At 43.8% G+C, this 23,910-nt stretch overlaps 2 protein-coding genes across 5 annotated transcripts in view; one reads left to right on the top strand and one right to left on the bottom strand.

Annotated features, from left to right (window-relative positions):
• Window positions 1-5,612, bottom strand: FCF1 (FCF1 rRNA-processing protein). The gene is made up of 8 exons (XM_085061781.1): window positions 5,490-5,612; window positions 5,340-5,407; window positions 5,119-5,190; window positions 4,705-4,853; window positions 4,190-4,262; window positions 3,218-3,305; window positions 2,670-2,764; window positions 1-613 (listed from the first exon to the last, which is right to left on the bottom strand). The coding sequence occupies exons 1-8, from the start codon at window positions 5,490-5,492 to the stop codon at window positions 565-567; spliced, it is 597 nt and encodes a 198-aa protein (XP_084917907.1). The 5' UTR covers window positions 5,493-5,612; the 3' UTR covers window positions 1-564.
• Window positions 5,537-23,910, top strand: part of AREL1 (apoptosis resistant E3 ubiquitin protein ligase 1) — a 25,669-nt gene continuing 7,295 nt past the window's right edge. The window contains exons 1-12 of one of the 4 annotated variants that reach the window (XM_085061770.1): window positions 5,573-5,653; window positions 9,979-10,101; window positions 12,640-12,901; window positions 14,068-14,127; window positions 14,780-15,006; window positions 16,656-16,893; window positions 17,834-18,003; window positions 18,081-18,261; window positions 18,962-19,209; window positions 20,920-20,997; window positions 21,505-21,646; window positions 22,053-22,174. In XM_085061770.1, coding sequence (XP_084917896.1) covers window positions 12,811-12,901; window positions 14,068-14,127; window positions 14,780-15,006; window positions 16,656-16,893; window positions 17,834-18,003; window positions 18,081-18,261; window positions 18,962-19,209; window positions 20,920-20,997; window positions 21,505-21,646; window positions 22,053-22,174 — 1,557 coding nt within the window. In that variant the 5' untranslated portion in view covers window positions 5,573-5,653; window positions 9,979-10,101; window positions 12,640-12,810. Of the gene's footprint in view, window positions 5,654-9,978; window positions 10,102-12,639; window positions 12,902-14,067; window positions 14,128-14,779; window positions 15,007-16,655; window positions 16,894-17,833; window positions 18,004-18,080; window positions 18,262-18,961; window positions 19,210-20,919; window positions 20,998-21,504; window positions 21,647-22,052; window positions 22,175-23,910 lie in introns of all 4 variants that reach the window. The other 3 variants (XM_085061773.1, XM_085061772.1, XM_085061774.1) reach the window with 3 other exon arrangements.

The raw sequence follows: 23,910 nt of genomic DNA on the forward strand, positions 1-23,910 counted from the left end.
GACATTTAACCAAACTTCATTCATTGTGCAGTTGAATAAAAGCCCATAAATTCCAAATTAAAATCTGGACTGCTGTTCCAGAGATGGCCACCAACTGGTGTCTTTTCTTCAGAATGTGGATTCTGATTTGTTTGAGGGAACAGGTGTGAGGGAGCTTCTCAGAGGAATACCTGTCCTACTGCAGGAGCAGCAGCAAGAAATTTTAAAATCTCTTGTGGTTTTGCTCTCAGCCAGAATTGCATCATCAATATTTAATTTGGAATGCTGAAACCACTTTTTCCAAAGATCCCAATGCAGAGCTAGGCACATTCTGGGTACTGCTGTCCTCTTTTTCCCATATGCTTCTCCCAGCTGTAGGTAATCAGACCAAGGCAGAAGAAGGATGAATAAAAGCAGATTCTTCAAAATAGCTTTTTCTTAGAAAATCGAGGTTAAGAAGTCAGTCTGGTGTTATCCACAGTCCTATGCACAGAGTTCCAACAAAAGAAGAAAGCAGAAGGTTTGGAATCAGAAGGACCCTTATCCTGGCTCACAGTCCTGGCATTGATGACTTGACTGGAGAGATTAAAATCGAGGAGCTCCGTAATCATCTGGCATCCTTTCAATATTGTATCTGAGAAAAAAGGAGAACTTATGAAGACAACCTATTCCACATTGCTCCCCTCCCTACTGTGGTGGTGTGAATACCCCCTCCTTCTCCTCAGGGCTGCTCTATCATCTCAGGGATTCCTGCTAGGCCTTGGCCTTTGCGTAATGAGTTGGGTGGTGAAGTGTGCCTTAACTGTACCAGGAAGCCTTGCATGACTAAGGTGAGAACAGCACTGACTGTACTGGGAACTCTTGTTGCCTGGCTACAGTGAAGGATGAGATTGTCAGTCATCCACCTGATAATCCTATCTAAGTTGTGGCCTTAGTGGAACAGTACCATTGTTACCAGAGTTTTGGAAACTCTAGTAGTTACCAATCTGGATTATGGGCAAGATGTAAAATGTATGCATGACAAAAAGCAATCATCTTGTCACGCTATTAGCAGTGGTCTTAAGTGAGGCCTTTAGAGTTCTCCTGGACTGCTGTGGACTGCACCAGCACATCTCTCTGAGCAGAACGCCTGTCGGTCTCAAGTCTGAGATACCTGAAGGACCACCACTCAACCCTTCCTTGCTGAGAAATGCAGAGGCATTTGATGTATTTCACTGAACCTGAGGGGAATTTTTGACTCGTACCTTTATACATTTAGATACAGATGTCTCTGTGTTAGTGTGCATGCATGTGAATTGGCTGAAATACTCTTTACTGAGTATAGTATGAATATTGCTTCTTGAAACTATAAGTAAGTAACTCTTATAATTGAGCAAACCCCGTTGAATCACTTTATAAATGTTAAATCAGTCAATGATTACGTGCTTCTAAAATCTAATTAAGATAGAGACTCTTGATCAAGTCTGGGACTAAGATTGGATGCAGCTGCACCTGGACTCCATCAGGAGTTTGGAAAGCAAGGAGATCCTTTCTGAACCTTGTGACTCAATGGGAGGGTCTTCCTTTGCACCTTTCCTGGTCTCTGTGCAAATCACTCTAAAGTGATTCTAAGTCAATTTTCCTTTGTGTGTTTCATCCATGTAGTAATAGAATGAACCTTATATTAAAACCTGCTTTTGACAGTGTGCCTTTGCCAGTGATTCTTTAAGTGGACTAAAGCACTCATTCATGATACCCATGCAGCAACAGGCTTACAGGCAAACTGAACAGCAAGAAGCTTTGTTACATTTCTATCTGCAGCTCAGATCCCCAGTAAGGAAAATATTGCTTCTAAAGTAAAAAGTCTTCATAAGGTTGCTGTTATTCTTCACCTTAAACTCAGCAATTGGGCATCTCAAATCTCACCATCTCCAGAGAAGGAAAAAAAACTGTGGTTTTGTAAGATCTGACTTAGGATTTAAGAGCAGATCACCACAGAGAATAAAACTTTAGACATTCAACTCACAATTTGCAGAATTATTTAGGTTGGAAAAGACCTCCAGAATCACTGACTCCAGTCTTTGACTGAATACCTCCTTGTGCCATCTGCAGTTGTTTCTTGAAAAGCCCCAGGAATAGGACTCCATCACCACCCTTGGCAGCTCATTCCCAAAGTTCATGGCCACAGTGAATAAGGGGCAAAGGTGTTTTGAGAGAAAAATCTTTTGAGCCACATTCTAATTATAGATCAGTTAAAACTTTACATATTTATAGCAGTCAAGCTTCTCATTTCCAACATGCTACACTGGTATCCTTCTGAGCTGGTTTGGTTTTTAGCTAAGAAGCAAATTCAATCTCTTAGCTGAGGGTCCACAAAGCTACCAAATAGAACATGGAACAAGAATGCTTTCCCTCAAGAACCTGTGGAATGCATTAGCCTGGTAGTCCTGCTGTTGCTGCCAAGCAAAACTGATCTACGGAAACACTGGCCTTAAGCAAACTACTTCTCCAGGTAAAGACAAGGGAACATGTATACTGCAATAAAAGTGGGTCTGTGACCAGTCTTTTCTCAGCAGTAGCTGTACTTCAACTTTTGTGCAAACACCAAGCCCTTTACTGCAGCCTGCGCTACAGACAATGAAGGAGAGAAAGAGTCCCTGTCAGACAAGGACTGCACTGGACTGGGTTCCTTCCTGTCAAGGGGCCCTTACCTGTGCCTGGAAATATACATTATAGGCACTCCAGGGATTTTTCGTATTCTTCGCTTGAGCTCTTTATCCACTGTGGCCACAATGTAACATTTGTGCTGCAAAAAAAGAAGGCAAGTCAGGTTCAACACCAGCGAACTCATAGAAAGGAGTCACGGCTGACCAAACGTTCCTGTTCAGTGAGGTCACTGAACACAAGAAGGCTAAGAGTCCTTAGCAAGGCATTACCAGGACTTGTACAGAATTCCACAGCAGACTAGTAACATCCTTCTGCTCATCAGAATAGTCTCAAGAAATCTCTGAAAGTCTGTCCAGCCTTTCAAGCTGACAGCTTTCCCATCCTAAGGGCTTCTTCATGCTGTCCTGTACAACAGGAATGCTCAGGGAAGACAATACGTTGTATCAAATAAAGTTGTACTAGGGAGTGAAACTGTCCCTTAGTGAGATTCTATATTTACTTTGTGGGAAATTTAAGTCAATCAGTAATTAGGAGGGGTTCAGGAATTTTTAGTATGTTTGCACAGTATAGAAAATGTCAGAAAGGTAAATACCTGAGTGACCCTCTGCACCAAGCAGTCATCAGCGTAGGTTCCTTTGTGCATACATGGCAAGCGTTCAAACCGAGGGTCCTTGGCAATTCTATGGGGACATAAAAAGCAGCATCACAGCAATCAGACCAGAGAGTACAGTAACACAGTATGGAGGAACAAGAAAACCCCTTTCTGTGATATGCTGACCAATAAACAAGGCCTGAAGGGATGAAGTAAATGATAGACAAAGGTCAGCTGAAATGACTTGCAAAAAAAGAACGCAATTTGTCTAGTTATTATAGGTTAAGTACTTCTTAGTATTGGTTTGTTTGATTCAAAATCTGTACAATGTTAGGCCATTGCCAAACACAGTAATTTGAAATAAGTTATCTGTGGGAAAAACTGGAACTTCTGGTGTGTGATCATTTGTACCATGCATAAAGGGACACTTCACCTCTTCTCTGAAGGGCAACATCAAAGCTGTTTAGGGTATGCACTTGTATACTTTACAGCGCAGCAGGCCAAAATAAAAAGAACAATACATCTGAGTGGGGAGCATGAACTACACTGGACTAGTTTTGTACAGATCACACAATAATCTGACTCTAGATTATCAGTATTTGGTACCTACTCATACAGGAATAACATGAAGTATGAGTGAAAAGTTCTCTAAGACCTCGGTCACTTCTATATTAATTTTTAGAAGTTCTATAATTAATTTTTGGTTTTGAGAAAAAGAAAAAAGCATTACTTTGAAAGTCTTAAATGTTCAAGATTTACAAATCAATATTGTGAACTCATGCCTAGCATTTAGTTTCTAAAACTTGAGCCATTGTACTGATCTCAGAGAGCCAGAAAAATAAAACCAAGTTCAGGACTCTGCAACAGCCTAACCACCCTCTAGTGCAAGAACACCAGACATAGCAAGTTTTTTTCATTTATTTATATTAAAGCATTGAGTTCTAGAAACAGAGAAGAACACCCCATGCCTACCTTAATGCCACACGGTACTTCTGTCCCAACTTCTCAATTTCACCCATTACACAATCTGTGATGCATGGAATACCTAAATGCAAAAAAAAAAAAAAAAAACCCAAAAAAAAACCCCAAAGCCTGTATTAAAACAAAGCAGTATTCATTCCCAGACCCCTACATACTGGCCATATGCCCTGGAAACATCATGGAACTCTCTAACATATTACTTACAGTGACAACTGATAATGTTGCAAGGTGATGAAATGTAGAGCCACTGAGTTTAACCATGCCATAGTAATTTTAGATTTTTAAATTACTAGTACTCTACCTTTGTTGAGATTAGCATTTAAAACCATTACTTGACTGAAACAAGAGACATTGCCAGGGTTACCGTAGCTCCGTGATTATAGCACATATTGTTTTTTCAAGATTTCTGTTACTCTCAGCCAGTGGCATGAGGCTGACAAAGCACATTACAAGCCCACTGTGGCACTGTGTGGTCAGAAGAAGCTCTGAGTGGTGCAGACACTCACACTTGGCATAGAGACAGTCCATCATCGACTGCACTAGGTCCAGTTTGGCCTTGATGGAGAAGTTGATGAAGTTAGTGTCAACCAGGATATGGTAAGGGGGGCCCAGCTGTGTATTATACTGGAAGAACAAGCAAGAAGGATGCTGGGGTCTGCCAGGAAGAAAAAGAATTCAAATCAGTTAATTGCATTTAACATCACGTCCAATCCTACAACTTGCACAGAATGAAAAAGGGATAATGAGCAGAAAGACCCATCAGGCCTCCTGCTGCCTCCCCGGCACAATCCTTTGGTTTGGGGCACAAATTCTTACTCTGACAGGATTGCTCAGAAACACCCTCGGTTCCAGCCAGCAGCGTGGCTGGCCCTCCCTCCCTGCTTTCTTCTCTCCCTCCCCAGTGCGTCGGCAACACTTACACCTCCCGCTCTTTGATGGCACTTGGGTCCTCTTTCTTCTTCACGGGGGCTTTTGCCCGGTCCTTCTCTTTACTGCAAAGAAACACAGGCATTACTGAGGTACAGCGACAAGGATGGGCTGCCAGCGGCCGGGACCTCCTCCCGCCTCTCCCAAGCGGGACACGAGTACGCTCCACGGCTCCGCGTGGCACCGGGCCGGGCCCAGCCGCAGCCACACTCACAGGCGCTCATCCCGGAGGCTGATCATGCGCTTCATGACCGCGTACTTCCGCGCCTTCTTCTGCTTCCCCTGCAAGGACACGGACACATGGCCGCGATGAGCTGAGGAGAGACCCGATCCCAGCCAGCCCCCCGGCCCGCTCCCGGCTCACCATGCTGATCCTGCCGATCCTACCGCTCCAGCCGCCGCCACTGCCGGTGTCCCTGGTGCGTCACTGGGCCCCGCCCCGGGAGCGCGTCACCTCCGGCTGCCAGCGCCGGGCAGCGGCAACGCGGGGCAGCAGGAGGGAGGTTGCGGCCGCCGTCGGAGACCACGGTAACAGCGGTAGCTGCGTTTCCCTCCTCGTCGCCTCGGGCCCTGGCGCGGGGAACGGGCTCCCGGGGCAAGGGAGCTGCAGCCCCAGCCCGGCCGCCCCGTCGTGACGGGCCTCCCCCGGGGTGACGGCCCCGCTGCCGGTCCGGAGCTCCCGCGGTGGCCTGGTACAAGCGCGGCGGGGTCCCCGCGCTGCCGGCGGCGGGGCTCGCTCCGGGGGGGCCGCGGCGGGGGCGGCGGGGCCGGGGCTCCCGGCGACCGGGAAGAGCCGGCTCTGCCTGCCCGGCGGCGGCCCCCGGCTTAGCCTCGCCGTCTGCGCGGCGCTGCGGGGGCATCGGGGGCACGTCGGGTAGGTGGGGGCGAGCTGGCGCCTGGGAAAGGCCGTGGGGTTTGGTTTCCCCGCCGAGCCCACCGCTGGTGCGGGCTGGAAGGGGAACCGCAGCACACCGATCGCCCCCCTGCCCTCTTTCCCCTCTCTTCTCAGTTTAGCAGAGCCGGGATGTTACGGAGGTCTTCAGCCCACTCACTTGAGCTTGCTGGACTGTTTGTTTTTTTTTTTTTGAGTCAATGTAGTGCTGGTTTTCCCACGCTCTAGCTCATGAACTTCTTAATGAAAAACAGTGGGTTTTCATTATCTTTAGATCTTACCTATATTTGTGACCAGAAATCTTAGCGAATGAGCAGAATTTCAGCTGTACTGAAATTCTACTGGTGTAGTCTGACCCAAAATGTCTTTTCTGCACATGAAAGGAAACGTTCCCTAAATTCTAGGACTGGTTTCTCGTGTCCTGTGCAGGGAAGGGAGAGAGAAAGGCCTTACTCATGAAAGCTTCTGGGATTATTGAGAACTTGTAGCTGTTGGTATCTTCCAAATACAGTCGGTGTGCGGGTCAGATAAAGCAGCCAATGAGGAACCACTCAGGCGTTTTTTCCTGAAGTGGTGACCTCAGTAGAATTGTGACTGATACTTTGACAATGAGGAAAGAAATTAGACTGAAAGAGAAACTATGTTTGTTAGGGAAACCACAGCTGAGCTTTCTGCCTGAGTGATCATACCTAGCTTAATTGTTGGTTGAGGAAATGCAGTTGCTGGAGTTTGCAGGATGCTGCTTAAGTGACCTTCAGTGATTTGGGAAAGGAAATAATTGAGGAAGAAGGGAGTGATCTGCTTTCCCCAGTGATGTGCAGCAGGGCAAGGGGCTGAATTTTGTCGTGGCTCAGGAAGCAGATCTAGTGTCAAGATGAGACTGGCCTGAAAGTTGCCATCTAGCCGGTTTGCTGTGTTTGAGGAGGACAGAAGGAGCTGACAGTGCTGGTGGTGGTTCATTTGCAATGAAAAGTCCTTAGATTTAACCAGCTGACAGAAATATTTTTTTTGTTGTTTTCCTGTTGCCACTGTTTAATATGTCTTGTATGTAAATGCATATGACAAATTCCATCTCTAATGAGAGAATGACTGTTTTGTGTAGACACTGACAATTGATGTGGCTTTTGTCCTTGATAGCTGATACTGGATCCTGCTTAGTGCCTTTTGCGCTGACTCTTCAGTTTTCTGTGGGTGTATTTTAAAGTTAGGTTCTCATGGGCATTCCTGTTTGTTGGTTTATGCGTGCTTTACTTAGTGTGAGAACATACTGCCTCTTTCACTAGTGAATAGATGTCTGTTCGTGGCATGAGACAGATGTGCCATTGGTGGTAGACATTTGTGCACATGGATTGAGAGAGATTCTGCACAGAGATAAATGGTTCTCATATCTTGATTGGATGAGGTAGTATCAATCTGAAAAAAATGCTTTAAAACAAAATTAAAGGTTTGTTGTTGAGAGAATGACAATTTATCAGTGCACCAAATAAAATTAAGTGGCACAGCAGATTTCCTAGCAGCTCAGTACATCCGTTCTGTGTAGCATGCCCCCAGCTGGTTTTGTAGCTGTAGCCAAATGAATGTGCTGTTACTGTGTTACAGTTCCTTTTGCGTATGTGGTTACACTTGTGCTTCCTTCTGGAGCTCTGCACTGTGTTCCTCTGGCTTCAACAGCAGCAGTAACACAAACTAAATGTATTCCCATTACTGAACTTCCTTTCCTTGCTGACTTGAGGGCAGAAATGGCACCAATACAGTTTATTTTATGATTCCATGCTGTCTACCCTGATTATGCCAGGTGAAGCGCTCCAAATCCTAGTTTTCCCTGCAGGTGGCAGGAGACCATTGCTTCCTCTGCCCTTGGACCAAGATTACTAAGACCTGTTGGACAATCCAGCCTAGCTTTTTTTTTCCAGCCTAGCTATGATGGCACCTTATATTACCGCTTTTCAGAATTTGTTTCCTAGATTATTACCCAGCAGTTCTTTGCACAGGTACTGTTTTAGTTCACATCTGCATTCTGTTAAGTGAGTAGCAGCGTATCTTGGATACCACCTGCCTGTAACTAGGTTCTTCATCTCAATGTGTTCCAGCTGCAAGAGCACCCTTAAAAGCTGCTGGCAGTGTGTAAGCTAGAAGGAAGTTGATTGTATAACAGCCACTTCATCGCTGGTGGCCACCCGAGTTGGTGTCTTGTTTACCACATTATGTAGGGATAATAAAATGAGCAGTTGCTGTGCTGATTAACTGAGATAACTGATTCCCTGTGTCCAGCGAGTTCAGAAATTCTGCAAAGCAGATCAAGAGATTCAGGTTCCAATTGACTTAAAAATCCTTGTGGTTTAAATGATGGGTCTTTCTCTTTTTATGCTTGAGAGAGAGGCTGTGTGACCTGTGGTGTGCCTCACAGAAGGGAGAGAGTTGTGCAGTGAATCAGAAATAGCTTGAATAGATGAACCCACAGGGACAGCTTTGTGTTCATGGGGTTTTTTTGTGACATGAAGAGACTGGTTCTGGAAGATGGTGGAGGGATATCTTGTAGATTCCTAAATATTGATAAGTTTCTGTGAAATTCCCCAGCTGTGTGGGGAGTAGCCACAACCCTTCACAGCCAGGCTAAGCTGGAGCAAAATTTCAGCTAGTTATTTTTAGTACATCTTGGATATGTACTGTGGAATAACTAAAATACCAAGGAAATTGCTAGGTCTGTGGTCCTTAACACATAGAGATTTATGAGTTTAGAAGCCTGACATTTTACCTAGGAGGAGAATGAGAACTTATGCCCTGGGGACTGCAATACTTTGCAGTGAGGAAAAGTAGAGGAAAGAGGAAAATAGATGAGTGGGTGGGACTTTCCTTGAGATGTGGGTGAGGAAAAGACAGTGAAAGTCTGGCTGTTTCTGCAGTGCAACCAAAAAGCACTGCACAGACTTACTGGTTGATTTTCATATGCATTAGGAAGATTAGTAGAAGTGTGTGAAGGCAGCCAGATCTGTATGATTATTGGCAGGGAGGGAAATAAGACCCATCTGAAGACGAAGGCAGATGAGGGTGGTTTAAGGAAGAAGTGACAGCTGAGGTGGTGGCATGGCAGGCGGGAGGAGCACATCACATCCTAGAGGAGGTGACTATTTTAACAGACAGCTGCCTTGGTGAGCCTGGGTCTGTTCTTTTCATTCTCACTCCTTTATGTAATCTGTGCTCTGAATGAGTAGATACTGGTTCTGTAGGCTCTGTGGCGTTTCTTCTGGCATGTGTCCTGGTTTTTGTGGGCTGCGTCAATCCTTGCTGTTAAATTTAAATTTTTTTTTATCTCAATCCTGACAGTAAACTGTAATTTAGTGGATAGTGCTGCTGAAACTGAAATCCCTTATGAGGAAATCAGTTTCCTGAATACCTAAAACAACAGCACCAAAACCAAAATCTAGTTTGCTTTGTGTGGTCCAAGAACTTTGAAAAACTCCTTTTTTTTTTTTTAATCTTGATTATAAATAGCCCTTTAAATCTGGGCAAAATCAGTTTGAAAATAGTATATAGCATTTTGCAGGGTGTGAAGACTTGAAGGGCTACCTGATCATAGAATGATCAGGTTTGGCTTGGAAGCAACCTTAAAGATCATCTAATTCCAACTCCCCTGACATGGGCAGGGGTGCCTTTCACTAGACTAGGTTGTTCAAAGCCCCATGCAATTAAGTTGTTAACAATTCCAAGGATGGGGCAGCCACAACTTCTCTGGGCAACCTGATCTAGTTCCTCACCAGTCATAGTGAAGAATTTCTTCCTTATGTCTAATCTAAACCTACCCTCTTTCAGTTTGAAGTTCTTCCCCTTTGTCATATCACTACATGCCCTTGTAAAAAGTCCCTCTCCAGCTCTCTTGTAGGCTGCATTTAGGTACTGGAAGGTGCTATAAGCTCTCCCTCGGGTCTTCTCTTCTCCAGACTGACAATCTCAACTCTCTCAGCTTGTCTTCACAGGAGAGGTGCTTCAGCCCTCTGATCACCTTCATGGCCTTCCTCTGGACCTGCTACAACGGGTCCATGTCTTCCTTGTACTGAGAACACCAGAGCTGGGCGTAATACTCCAGGTGAGGTCTTATGAGAGCAGAGTAGAGAGTAGAATCACCTCCCTCAACCTGCTGGTCATAATTCTTTTGATGCAGCCCAGGACATGGTTGACTTTTCAGGCAGCAAGCACACTGTCAGGTCATAGAATCATAGAATATCCTGAGTAAGAAGGGACCTGCAAGGATCATCGAAGTCCAACCCCAGCAGGCTGCCCTGCATAGGACAGCCCCAAGAATCACATCATGTACATGACAGCATTGTCCAAACCCTTCTTGAACTTTGTCTGGCTTGGTGCTGTGACCACTTCCCTGGGAAGCCTGTTCCAGTGCCCAACCACCCTCTGGATGAGAAACCTTTTTCTAATATTTAACCGAAACCTCCACTGGCTCAGCTTCATGCCATTGCCTCAGATCCTGCCACTGCTCACCAGGGAGAAGAGATCAGTGCCTGTCCCTCCTCTGCCCCTCACAAGGAAGTTGTAGACTGTAATGAGGTCTTCCCTCAGTCTCCTCTTCTCCAGCCAGAACAGACCAAGCAACCTCAGCCACTCCTTGTATGGCTTCTCCTCCAGGCCCTTCATCATCTTCATTGCCCTCCTTTGTACACTCTCTAATAGCTTTATATCTTATATTGTGGTGCCCAAAGCTGTACACAGGACTTGAGGTGAGGCCACCCCAGTGCAGAGCAGAGCAGGACAATCCCCTCCCTTGCCTGGCTGGCGATGCTGTGCCTGATACACCCCCAGGCAGGGCTGGCCCTCCTGGCTGCCAACCCTGATTCAACTTGCCATTACCAGGACCCACAGCTACCCTTCCACAGCGTTGCTCTCCAGTGTCTCGTTCTTCAGTCGGTACGTACATTCAGGGCTGCTGTGTCCCAGGTGCAGAATCTTTCTTAAACTTCCTGTGGCTGGTGATCACCCAGTGCTAGGTCACACTGAGCTTCTCATCAGCCAAAACCCCCAAGTTCTTTCCTCTTGTCTGCTCTCAATCCATTCTCTGCCCAAGCTGTATTTGTGTTCGGGATTGCCCAGACCCATGTACAGGATCTTACACTTGGCCCTGCTGAACTTCCTGAGGTTCGCACAGGCCCACCTATAAAGCCTGTAAAGGTTCGTCTGGATGGCATCTCTTTCCTTCAGTGTGTTCACTGCATCACACACCTTGATGTCATCAACAGACTTGTTGAGGGTGCACTCAATGCCACTGTCTATGTTTCTGACAAAGATGTTAGACAGTCCTGGTCCCAATACCAACATCTGAGAAAAGCGATCTATCACTGGTCTCCACTTGGACCTGGAGCCATTGACCGCAACTCTTTGAGTGCAACAATCCATCCAATTCCTTATGCACTGAGTGGTCCACCTATCACATCCACATCTCTCCAGTTTAGAGACAAGGATTTTGTGCAGGATAGTGTCAAATGCAAGACCATGTAGGTGATGTCAGTTGCTCTTCTCTCGTCCACCATCACTGTTTCCCTGTCACAGAAGGCCACCAAATTTGTCAGGTGTGATTTAGCTTTAGTGCTGCTGTGTTGGCTGTCACCAGTCACCTCCTTATATTCCATATAGTTAGCATAGTTTCCAGGTTCCGTGATCTTACCAGGTACCGAGGTGAGAATGATCAGCCTGTAGTCCCCAGGGTCTTTCTTTTTCCCTGTTTGGAGGGGTTATATTTCTCCTTTTTCAGTCAGTATTTGCCAATCTGCCATGACTTCTCAAATATGATGGGTAGTGGCTTAGCAACTTCATCCACCTGTTCCCTCTGGATTTGCAGCTGAATCTCATCAGGTCCTGTGGAGTTATGCACCTTCAGGTTCTTTAGATATTATTGAACCTGATCTTCTAGTACAGTGGACAGTTCTTCATTCTCTCAGTCCCTGCCTTTGACCTGATCATCTAGCACAGTGGGCAGTTCATTCTCTCAGTCCCTGCCTTTGTCTTCTGTGACTTGGTTGGTGTGGCTGGAGCAGTTTCTGGTGAAGACTGAGGGGAAAAAGTTGTTGAGTACCTCAGCCTTTTCATTGTCCCAGGTAACCAGGTCTCCTCTTTCCTTCTGGAGAAGGCACATGTTTTCCCTAGTCTTTCTTTATCACCAATGTACCTATAGAAGGTTTTCATGATGCCCTGGATATCCCTTGCCAGGTTTAGTTCTATCAGGGCTTTAGCTTTTCTAACCTGATCCCTGGCTGCTGAGACAATCTCTCTGTATTCCTCCTAGGCTATCTGTCCTTGCTTCCATCCTTATTGCTCCTTTATGAACAGCATGCAGGTTCTTAGCTGCTCCATGGAACCTATGGAGGCAAGGATGTGTTTTGTTCCATCTTGAATGTGCTAGTTTCAGGGGGTCATAAAATGAAATGAGATTGTGACAGATAGAGGCTGAGGATATGGTGAAGCCTTGCACCTCATCAACAGTGATGCCTTTGTAGCACCTCTCATGGATTTGATGTCTAGTGATGCTCTTGTATCATGTGCCTCTCATGCGTTTCTGCTTGCTAGACTTACCCACAATGGAGAGATCTAACTTGTCTCTTTTCTTTTTTCACTTTTGCAGGAAAGCTAGCAAACAACAGGCTAAAGGAAGCAGCACTGCAGGACAACCCTTTTTCCACAAGGAGGAAGAAACTGATGTGCTGAAGTCCTTATCTTTCAGCAGTGATTTTGTGATGCAAGTTCCAAGAGTTACTCTTTCTGTGATAATCTTCTCTATGGCCTCTTCTTGCTGATGTTTGTCCCAGATTTGGGCACAAAGCGGAAGGATGCTGAAGAATGGGTACCCTCTTTTTGGCTTTTAGAGCATGGGCACTTGTGTAAAGGTGTGTGATTGTTCTTTGGTTGGAGGGATGGACTATGTGCAGAGGCCAGGAAAGGGTATTTGCTGGGCTAGAAAGTCATGGCAATTGTTGGGGGGAAATACCTCATTGAAGCTTTCTGCATGCTGATGTGCATTGTTGCTGCTGCTGAGATGACTGATGAATAACTCCCCTTTTGTGTTTGTTTAAAAAGAAAAAAAAGCAGCTTGAATGCACAATGTAGCTTCTCACTAACTGAATGGTGACATGGTGAGCTATATTTTATGCATTACTGTATGCCAAATCCTTTGTCTAATTGTCACAAACGTTCCTTGCTGCTGCTCTTGTTCCATCTGTCAGCTATGTCTTATCTACCAAACAGCATGTTCTTGTTCTGGGTGTGGTATTTTTACTATATGTTTGTTTAGCAGTCCCCTCAGTGAAAACTTGAGTGTAGATTGGTCACTCTAGAAATCGCCGTAAACTTAGTGGTGTACAAACAGAAGGTTTTAGTTTTTGTGTTGATCGGTGAGAATTTCAGCAGAGAGGGTCCACTTTGCAGAAATGAGTAGGAAAATACAAATGGACTGTTTTCCAGTTGCATTCATATATTCTGTAGTAGACTTACAGGGCAAAAATAGATTCACCTCTGCTCTAGAAGGATTTTGTTTGTTCTGAACAAATGGGGATGGTCTTGTCTGCAATTCTTTTATTCCATAGCTTTTTCTTCTAAGGTTGCTGGTTAAAGGATCAGTTTCTGTCCATTTTGGTGGTGGCTCTCTGATGTGCTTTCATATCAGAGTAGAAGTTAGCTTTATGACTTGCAAGTGGGTATGAGAGTTTGGATGAGTTGCTTTTGGCCACTGCTGTTGAAGCTGGTGATCCTGCAAAAAGTAGCTCCTTCCTGCAGTACTCAGAGCCTGCTCTTACTGTTTTCAGAGGGATGCTATGTTGTCCTTCTTATAGATCCCTGAATCTGAATGGGAATCTGTGACGGAGGGAGAACTGTTAATTGTAGCATGTTGTGCTCTTCACATATTTCAATCTTACAGATTAATGCATTAGGGATGTCCTTGGAGAGGAAGAAAAATGATCTATAGGCATTTTTTCGGAGGAATCATAGATTAAATTTAGGCCAGTGTGTGTGAGGAAGAGTCACTGGACTGGACTTGGCCTATTTTGTGTTCTAGATGCAGCTGTGATCCTCGGCTGTGTGTCTCACCGAAGGGACCTGATGTTTTACATTATTGGTAAGTGAAGGAAAGGCTGCCACTGTATTTGTTGACCGCTCCATAAGCTTTAGAAAGGTTAATCCAAATATTTAGATTTAATTTTAGTTCAGAGTTTACCTAACAAACATGAAGGTACTGTCAGACTGTGCCCTCCACCTGGCAGACCTACCTCTCCACTATTCTTCTTGTTCCTAAAGTCCTTTAATTGACCTAATTCCTAAGCCGTTTCCTTACTTTTTCTTTTGAGAACTAGTGGAGGGTTGTTTCCTCTGTGATGCTTCTTAATCCAGCCTTAATGTGATGTGCAGGAGTTGTGTGATTTGTTTCCCTTGAAGAAATCTCTGTAGTTCTAATTTGCAACTTGAAGGGAATCCCATGTTTCTGTTGAGATGTCCGCAAGCCTTACCTGAGACCCTGTACCACCTTTAACTATTTCCTTTGTTTGCAGTCATTTGCGGAGTTTTAAGAGACTTGATGTTCTCTAACATTACTTGTATCATAACACAAACCATAAATGTTCACACAATAGCATCTGCCTTAAATACTTAATTTGCGTTTGAGTAGAGTATCATTAACAAAAAGGCATCTTGGGCTGATACAGAGGGGATTTTAGAGCCTGACTCAGCCACCTTGGCTGCTGCAACCACCCTTTGTTCTCTCCTTGCTGCAGGTGGGATCACAGTATCTGTTGTAGCTTTCTTCTTCACCATTAAGTTCCTTTTTGAGCTTGCCGCACGTATAGTCAGCTTCCTTCAGCATGAGGACCGGGAACGCCGAGGGGAGCGAACTATTTATGACTACGTGCGAGGCAACTACCTGGATCCCCGGTCCTGCAAAATCTCCTGGGATTGGAAGGACCCCTATGAGGTGGGCCATAGCATGGCCTTCCGAGTGCATGTAAGGCAATATTTCTGTTTCCATGCAGCTTTGTGGGCAGGAACAGAGGTCTGAGTTAGGGACAGGCTCTTCAAATATTTTTTTGTTGGAGCTAAGCCAGATATAACTGAGGCGCAGGAAAGCTATCTGTTTATGCCTTCTGCTCTGTTACTGTGTTGCAGAGCTCTGTAAGTGCATATTTGAGGTTTGCACTTCTTAAAATCTAATCTCCCTCTTTTAGAATCCTCTGAAGAGCCAGGGGAGATTTGGCTTGTTCTGGCTACTGCTCCTTTTACTGGGAAGTGAGTGGTCTGAGCCGTGCCTTCAACAAACTTGGTGCTATCTTTTGGTTGTGCAGCTGAAGTTGAAGATGTGGGAATGGGCATTTTTCTCACCCAAGAGCTATAAAGCTTCATGGCCACTCCCTGTTACTCCAGAACAGATTGTTATTCTGTCAGACCTGGAAAAGCCTGCCAAGGACTCTTGTTCCCCTCTAATCCCAAAAGGCCAAGTCAAGGGAAAAGGGACAAAAATACAAATAAGATGGATGAGCACAGAGAGTTGGGAGCTATGCGGAGAAAGTTTTAACAGGTTTTGCTGGGCTTATGTGCCCATCTTTCTATCCCACCTTCTCATCCAGGAGGGTATCAAAATAAGAAGAAAGGTTCAGCTAGGTTGCCATACCCATCCCTCTTGGGAAGGTGAGGAAAACCCTTTGGCCTGATGGTGAGTGAGGAATTCTAACTGCAGGGCAGGCAGTGAAAAAAGCTGAAGGGAAGGGACTTGTTCTATTCCTACTATTTAAATTTATTTCCTTCACCGTACTGACACTCACACAGCTCCAGCAATGTGCCCTTCCACTTCATGCTTGTGTCCCATTTGCTTAGTCCTTTATTCATCAACAGTAGCTTTGCATACACTAGTTTCTCTTGATGTCAGTCAAGATGCAAACTACTTCAGGCCCCCCACCCTCCCTTACTTAGAAAGAGGGAATAATAGCAACATTTTTCTGACTGCAGGCTGATTGCAGATGGCAGACAGGCTTTGGCCAACAAGCTGCTGGCTCTTGAAGAGCCATGCATATAGAGTTTCAATGTGTAATTCTTTCCTTGTAAGAAAGTAGTGGTCGAGGTGTGTTACCTTCTGAAATTGTCCGGGAGATCACTTCTGTGATTGATCTGCCTGTGATTTTATCTAGCGTGGTTTTTTCATATGGATGATGCTTAGCAGCAAAGACTGGATCAGCTCCTTAGGTCGGCATCTTCATCACAGTTTTCTGTAACAAATTGGTAAGAGTCTTTTTAGAGCTTAGCTGTACAAACGATCAAGATCTGCTTATTTCTCTAAAAGGATATGGCTTTATTTTTTTCCTTTTGGTAGTGGGTTCTCATGATCTCTGATATTGCACTATAAGTGCAGATGGGAAATGCCTAGAGGCATGTTCTTTTCAGGACATGCATTTGACCCCTAGCACAATAGAGAATGGGGCTGTTCAATATCTACTTGTGCCCTGTTCGTTTTGGGGAACACAGCCTGTGTGATAGAGCTGTCTTTTGATTATTTTTCCTCTGCTGAGCTGAGGTACTTGCACTGCCCTAAGGCAACTTGTTTTCTCTTCCTCTGTGCGCTGTATGTTTTTGCTGACCTGGATTTCTCTGTTTCCCATGCAGTTATTCTATAAAAATGGGCAGCCCTTCCCTGCTCACCGGCCTGTGGGGCTGCGAGTTCACATCTGCCATGTGGAGTTAGCAATTGATATTCCTGTAACCCAGGAAGTTCTTCAAGAGCCCAATTCCAATGTGGTGAAAGTGGCTTTCACTGTGCGCAGGGCTGGGAGATATGAGATCACTGTAAAACTTGGTGGCTTGAATGTGGCCTACAGCCCCTACTACAAGGTGTTCCAGCCAGGTAAGGTCTAAGTGGTCCTGTAATGATTCAAAGTAGATTTGGTGGCCCTTAGGTAATTATAATTATATATAAAACAATTAGGTGACAGGGAAGGGGTTACCCTTCACCGTTTTCCTCCTGCCATGTGTAGATCCCAGCAGCAGACCCATGAATGAAACGTACTTGTGACTACCAGTACATAACAAAACAGAAACTGCTTTACAGATTAAGTCAACTGTGCTGCTTAAGATCCCTGTCTGCTTGCGTCATGTTCTCCATCTTGTAGTAACTTCTTCATAATCCATCCTGTAGTCAGAGAGTGCCTTTTGTGACAGTATTGACTTATTTGTATCTGAATTGGAAATGCTGTCATAATTTGCCTCTTCTTCTGAATACCCTACTCTGTCTTAAGCTCCTGGAGTGGTTGATACCTTTGATTACACAATTCTGTAAAAACATTTCCTTTTTATCCATCTAAAATTTGTTTTCTTCTACTTTTGTTTTTTTGACCCCAATTGGCGTCTTTTATGTTTCACCTGTCACTGAAAGGACCCCTATTCATTGCATTGTGAATAGATAGATACAAAGCTTGTTAAAATATCCTTTCGGAAAGAAGCAGCTCAGATTTAACCCAAATAAAGTTTGTTTGGTAAACTGCATTTGCAGATTTTCTCAGGTGTCATCTAGCTTATATTTTGTATGTACAGTGGGAGCAAGTTCCTGAGCGGAAAGTTAGAATGGCGAAAAAGCATTCTTTAGAGGACTAGTAACTGGGTTTGCTTTATTAATATTAAGTCTCTGATCCAAGGCATACTTTGCTTTGCTTTTTTAATGTAGAGGCATAAAATGTGTTTAGATTTGATCCATTTACAAGGTATTGTGCCCCTAGTTGTTTTTCTTTTGCTTTTTGTAGCTACACCTTGAAATTTGTTTGACACTAAATTACTGTTGTCTGCTTCAGGAATGGTAGTTCCCTCCAAAACAAAAATCGTCTGCCATTTCTCCACTCTGGTGCTGACCTGTGGGCAGCAGCACACTTTGCAGATAGCTCCCAGAGATGAGTATGACAATCCTACCAGCAATTCTGTGTCCCTTATAGATGAGCACAATTACAGCCTCTCCATCCATGAGGTGAGTGCAACCTTATGCCTGCTGCTTGACTTAAGGTGAGCTGGAGAGCTCCTTTTATTAATTTGTTTTCTGTTTAGCTGGGTCCTCAAGAAGAGGAGAGCTCTGATGTGGTGTTTGAGAAGTCTGTGGTGTCCAATCGGCAGACTTGTGAGGTGTTCTTCCGACTCACCTTGCACTCTAGGGGGTGTTTCCATGCCTGCATCTCCTACCAGAACCAGCCCATAAGCAATGGTGATTTTGACATCATTGTTCTAAGTGGTGAGTCAAGACCTACTCAGTATTCATTCTCCAAGTGTCCTCTTACAATGTGCTTTGCACACTCAGGTGGCAGAGCTATTTGTGGCTTCCCTGCAGGCTGGCCATGCTTAATTGCTAAATGAAAGCCTATTCATTTCAAAATGCAAGGTAAATGAATTTGCTTCTGACAAGGGAGAACTCTGAGGGCTGATACTCTCTGATCCATCAGCAGATAGAAACAAGTGTTTTTCCCCTGTTTCAGGACGTTTACCTCTGAAATCAGGCAATTTTTATTGCTTGCTAGTAGTTGGCATCTGAACCAGTCGTGTATTGTATGTTAAGTTATATGGATGAAGAACACTGCATGTAATCTGTGTGGGTTTTTCTTTTTACAATGCTGCAATTCCTGGTTTCTTCAGGAGCTTCCCAGACTTCAGTGTGGCTGTCAAGTGGCCATGCCTTTAGACTGGTGCTCTGAGAGAGAGATTCTGTATGCTTTTTTTTTTTTCAACCAGTCACTAACAGACAAACTGCCATCTTGAAATCTTTTCATGCCATTCCTGGGTTCTCTTTATCAAAGTTTCACTTGACCAGGTTTTCCTTTGGATGGATAACCTTTTCTTTAAAATCGTAGTCACTGATTTGGTGGTGGCCCATGCATTCTTTTTCATTCTTGTCTCCATTAGGATTTACTCAACTCTTTTATATCTGTTTCCCTCAGAGAATGAAAAGAACATTGTAGAGCGCAATGTGTCCACCTCAGGTGTCAGTATTTATTTTGAAGCTTACCTTTACGATGCTCCTAGTTATACCAACACTCAGTGGCAACTCCCACCAATGCACCTGAGCTCCTCCCAGCGCCGTCCTTCTACTGCAATTGAGGATGAAGATGAAGATTCTCCTTCTGACAGCCAGACCCCCGAGAAAGTGAAGAAGCCTAAAAAAGTGTACTGTTATGTGTCACCTAAGGTAGATATCATAAAGTTACCACACTTTGAGTGCACGTTTAAAGTATGCTGAAACTGAAGAGCTTCCTTGTGCTTTATATCTTAGCCCCAGATTCAGGTGCCTCAGATTTGGTTAAAAAAAGGTTTGCTTATAGCAAACGTGGAGCTCATGACCTAGAATAACGTTAAAATGAGCCTTGAAAGTTTTAGGACTGTGTTTCAGAACTTGAAGTTTTAGGATTGTGTCTTTCTAGGTCTGATCCAAAGTCTACTGGAAATTTTTTTGCTGACTGTTTAGTAGATACTGTGTTTGCCTTTCCTTTGCTCTGGTCAGGTCAGACCTGCAGTTCCTATTCTCAGTTTCTGATACCTGTAAATTTGAACTTAAGAGAATCTCACTTTTCTCAGATTTTTTCTTTGTCCTGTGTCTGGAATGTTTTGCTGAAAAGAAAAGGATAAAAATGATCAGAGAACAAAGGGTAAATTTGTAAGTAGAAGAAACAGGAGAAACTGAGAATTCTCTTACAATAAGAATATGTTAACAGTAACTGTTTCCCGTTATTATTGCCTAAAAGCATTCAGCAACTAGAAATAAAATTCCTCTAAATCTACTCATGAATTTCAATTAATTTTGTTTATCTGTCTATTCAAATGCATTCTGAAAAATGCAGTGATAAATATCAAAGTGGAAGACTAATCCAGGAATTGCTTGCCTGCCAAAGGGAGAAAGAGGGCTGTGAAACAGTTACAGGATGGAGGGAGCTGCTAGAGATTTCTAAATCTGTGCTGCATGTAGCTTTTAAGAACTGACTGTGAGTGCTGTGTCCTCAGGAGCTCAGCATCCTTTCATCCTTGGTGTATCATTTTGGACTTCCATACTCTTTTCTATTGCATTACCTGGTAAATGCAATCAGATCACCAGAAGTGGGTACTGTTAGAAGCTCTCTTTAGGTGCCGAAGTTGTTAGTGTGATACTTATGCTTGCATAATTGTATCCCTGGATGCCTCTATTTATAGAAATAGAAACAGTAGAAAACTGTTACTGTGCTGCTATTTCTTTTAAGGAGCTGCTGTTTGTATTTGGCTTGTTTCTAGACAAATGCTGCTTGTCAGTTTTTCCAGTCATTGCAGCTAGAAAAGGTTTGTGCAGGAAATGGTTTTCTTTTGTCTAAAGGTGTTAAAATTTTGTCTTAACTTGCTCTCCAGAGCAGTTGCACAGTTAGTTATTGGTTCTGGCAGAAATACAGTGAGAATAAATTTCTGCAAATCACATGGATTTAGCAGTTGCAAGTGCTTTATAAAAGATATTTGAAATGGATGTGAAAATTAGGGAGTAATCACAGCAGTCTGTTGGTGTGACTTTTACCAAAACCTTATTGTCAGTGCATTACAATCTTGCCCTGAGTTCAGCTTCTCAAGTGTACTTAAGATTACTTTCCAATTAGACTGGTGATGTTCTACTGAACACAATAGCTTACTCCTGTAAAATCTGTGTCATGCTGGCATCCCACATGCGTCATAAATGCACACAGTGAAGTCTTACTGACAAGTTGCTTACAGTTCTGTGGAGCTTTAAAGGTTCTCATGTATTGTGCCAAATACTGCAGAAACCTGTTCCTGGGATTGAAGGAAGGTCTAGCCTTATGTATCTGTCCTCTGCCTCATGTGTTGCAGGGACAACCCTAAACAGATCTGTGACATTTAACATTTTCTTTTCCTTGTGGTTACTCAGCAATTCTCAGTGAAAGAATTTTACCTGAAGATCATTCCATGGCGCCTTTTCACCTTTAGAGTGTGTCCTGGCACAAAGGTGAGCCTCTTCCCACGTACCTGTCACTACACCTCCACGTTGTTAGCTTGTCGTCCTTGTGAATCACAGTCTGTTTTTTCCTTTTGGAGAGAAGGGCTTCCACCCACAGAACAACATTGTGTGGCATAAATATCAACTCTGGAATTCCCTCTCAATGCCTAAGTTTTGCTAATATTTGTGACTAAGAGCTAGTCTTATCACTCTTTCTTGTCTTTTGTCCCAATGCTAGGCAAAAATCTTGATTCCTGTGCATTTTTCTTGTTTATTTTCCTCATAACCTTGCTAAAATGCTGTGATTGTGCCCATTGAAGCCCTTAGACTTGTGTGTGAAGTTTAAAGCAGCCTCCTAACTGGAGTCTGGTTGCTTGAAATAGTTTTCCTGTTAACTGCATACACATGGGTAAGCAGAGAAAGTCTTAAGAGCACAGGTGGTGTTGCTCTGTCTACTGAACATACTGTGCCTTCTGCATGATGGCTTTACCTTTTCTTGCATCTTTTTGCTGCTAGTTTTCATACCTTGGTCCTGATCCTGTGCACAAATTACTGACACTGGTGGTGGATGATGGGATCCAACCCCCTGTGGAGCTCAGCTGCAAGGAGAGGAACATCTTGGCAGCCACTTTCATTCGCTCTCTGCATAAAAATATAGGTAAAGGGACAGTGAGGTGGGTACAGTAGTCAGGAAGTTAGCACTTGATTCTGCTAGTTTCCCTGGGGAATAAAGATTGCCATCACTGAATGACTTCTGATGAGAACTCTGGTTCCTGGAGTCTCATGCTCTATTCCTGTTGATGCTTCCAGTGAATGTACTTCATCACAGCAGCTGTTCCTTTTCAGCTTGGCTTCTCTGTCAGGCTCTTTGAAAGTGCACCTGTGAGTATCAATACTAGCAAGACTACTTGCAAAACTACCTTGAGAGTTCTGTCTCCAAACCTTGTTGTAATAAATGCACTTTTGGGCTGTGAAGCTGACCTGTGCAGTTAATCTTAGGAATGCTCTTTAGGTGTTTGAGGTGTTGACAGCTCAGGCCTCACCCAAATTATCACTCTTCTCAGGAGGCTCCGAAACCTTCCAAGACAAAGTGAACTTCTTTCAGCGAGAGCTGCGTCAGGTGCATATGAAAAGACCTCATTCAAAGGTCACACTGAAGGTCAGCCGTCACTCTCTGCTGGAGTCGGTGAGTGTATGAGTCATTTTACTTAAGCCGAGTGCTTCCTCCATCCTTTTTCTTCTGCTCAGTGCCTAAAGAAATCCAAACCGAAGTGTGCTAGGGCAACCATGCTAAAAATGGTTAGTCCCTCTGTTTGAAGGCAGATGCCAGCAGGCAGCTTGAGATGGGAAAAAGGAAAAAAAAAATCAAACTAGGTCCTGTGTTATTATGTGGAGTGCTGTATCCCTTCTCTGCAGGCAGCAAGATCTGACCAGTTTCTTAAGTAGTTTAGGCAACTTCAACTGATAAATTTTTAAAGAACTCACCACAGAGTAAATCAAGCCCTGAGAAATGTCTAGGGTAAATTAAATCAAGCCGCACCAAAGAAAGTTCAGATTGAACATCGTGAACAATTTCTTCATGGAAGAAGTTGTTAAACATTGGAAAGCGAGGTTGTGGAGTCCTTGGAAGTGTTCAAGAAATTACTGGATGTGGCACTTGGTGCCATGGTCTATTTGACAAGGTAGGGATCAGTCAAAGGTTAGAATCGATGATCTTAGATGTCTTCTTCAACCTGAAAAATTCTGTGATTCTGTAAATAGATTCATAGCCTATGAAAGCAGGAAATCTGCTGATGCATCTCCGTCCCTATTTTACATTGGAACTTGAGACCTGGAAAGAGACTGTCTACCTTGACTAGATTTGGGAGCAGAACATAAAGCTGCTGAGTCTTCATCTACTGTTTTTCTGGCACAGAGCCATTCAGCAAGATAAGCTGTCAAGTCAGATGTTCCTGAGCTGCATGCATAAAGCTCTTGCATCAAAAGGCTACTAGTAGTGGTTCAGAGTGATGATAAAATGTTCTGCAGAGTCTCTTAGTAAAGTCTTCACCAGCTCTGACCTGAACTGTTGTGTTTCCAAAATCGAACTTCGTCATTCATATAATACGGTTCTTAGATGACATTCTAAATACATTGTACACAGGGGAGGCAGCTATCCTGACTTATTGTTTCCACGTGTGTCTCACAACAGTGGTGTTACAAAGATGAGAAGAACATTTCTGAGGAAAACAGGAGTGTCTGGGATTTCCCATGATTTACACTCAGTAAATCTGTGTTTCGGAATATTTTCTGCATGTACCAGCTTGCAGTGTTCATGAGATTATGTTTCAGTGAATAGCTTGGACAAAATTACTTCATGTCTAAACAATAGTTCCATGACTGTTTTTTCCTATTATTTTGGAAATTCCTGCACTGTCTTCAGCATTGGTGTTACAGGCAAGTAAGACAAAATAAATCCAATGCCATAATAATAAATAAGCTCTAGTGACCAAGGTTCATAGTCACTATGAATGCGACCAATGTGTTTATTCCAGAGGTGTGAGTAGTGTGATGTTCTAACCTATCTGAGGATAAACTAAGCTAAAACTACATGTAAAACTGAAGACTGCCCTGTAGCTTTTTGAATTTTCTTTAACTGGAATCTGGGCACAGTCAGGGCACAGGAAATTTTAGACACTTGTGGTATTTTATTACTTTTTCACATCGTGACTTGTTGTAAGTATGAACTCCGTAATTCTCTTCAAGCTATTTTCTTGTGCTCTTTGAAACATTCCTATTTTAAATCTAACTTGTGGGCTGAAAGTGCTTTACAGAAATTGCTCCCTCCCACAGGCATATTAATACTTTAAACAATACTGCAGCCTTGAGAGGGATATTTCTGTGCTAAGACCTCACACTGGTTTTAAGATGAGCTGTATTTTA

This window comes from Lichenostomus cassidix, chromosome 5, assembly GCF_008360975.1.
Source record: "Lichenostomus cassidix isolate B80296 chromosome 5, HeHo_3.0, whole genome shotgun sequence".
NCBI lineage: Eukaryota > Metazoa > Chordata > Aves > Passeriformes > Meliphagidae > Lichenostomus > Lichenostomus cassidix.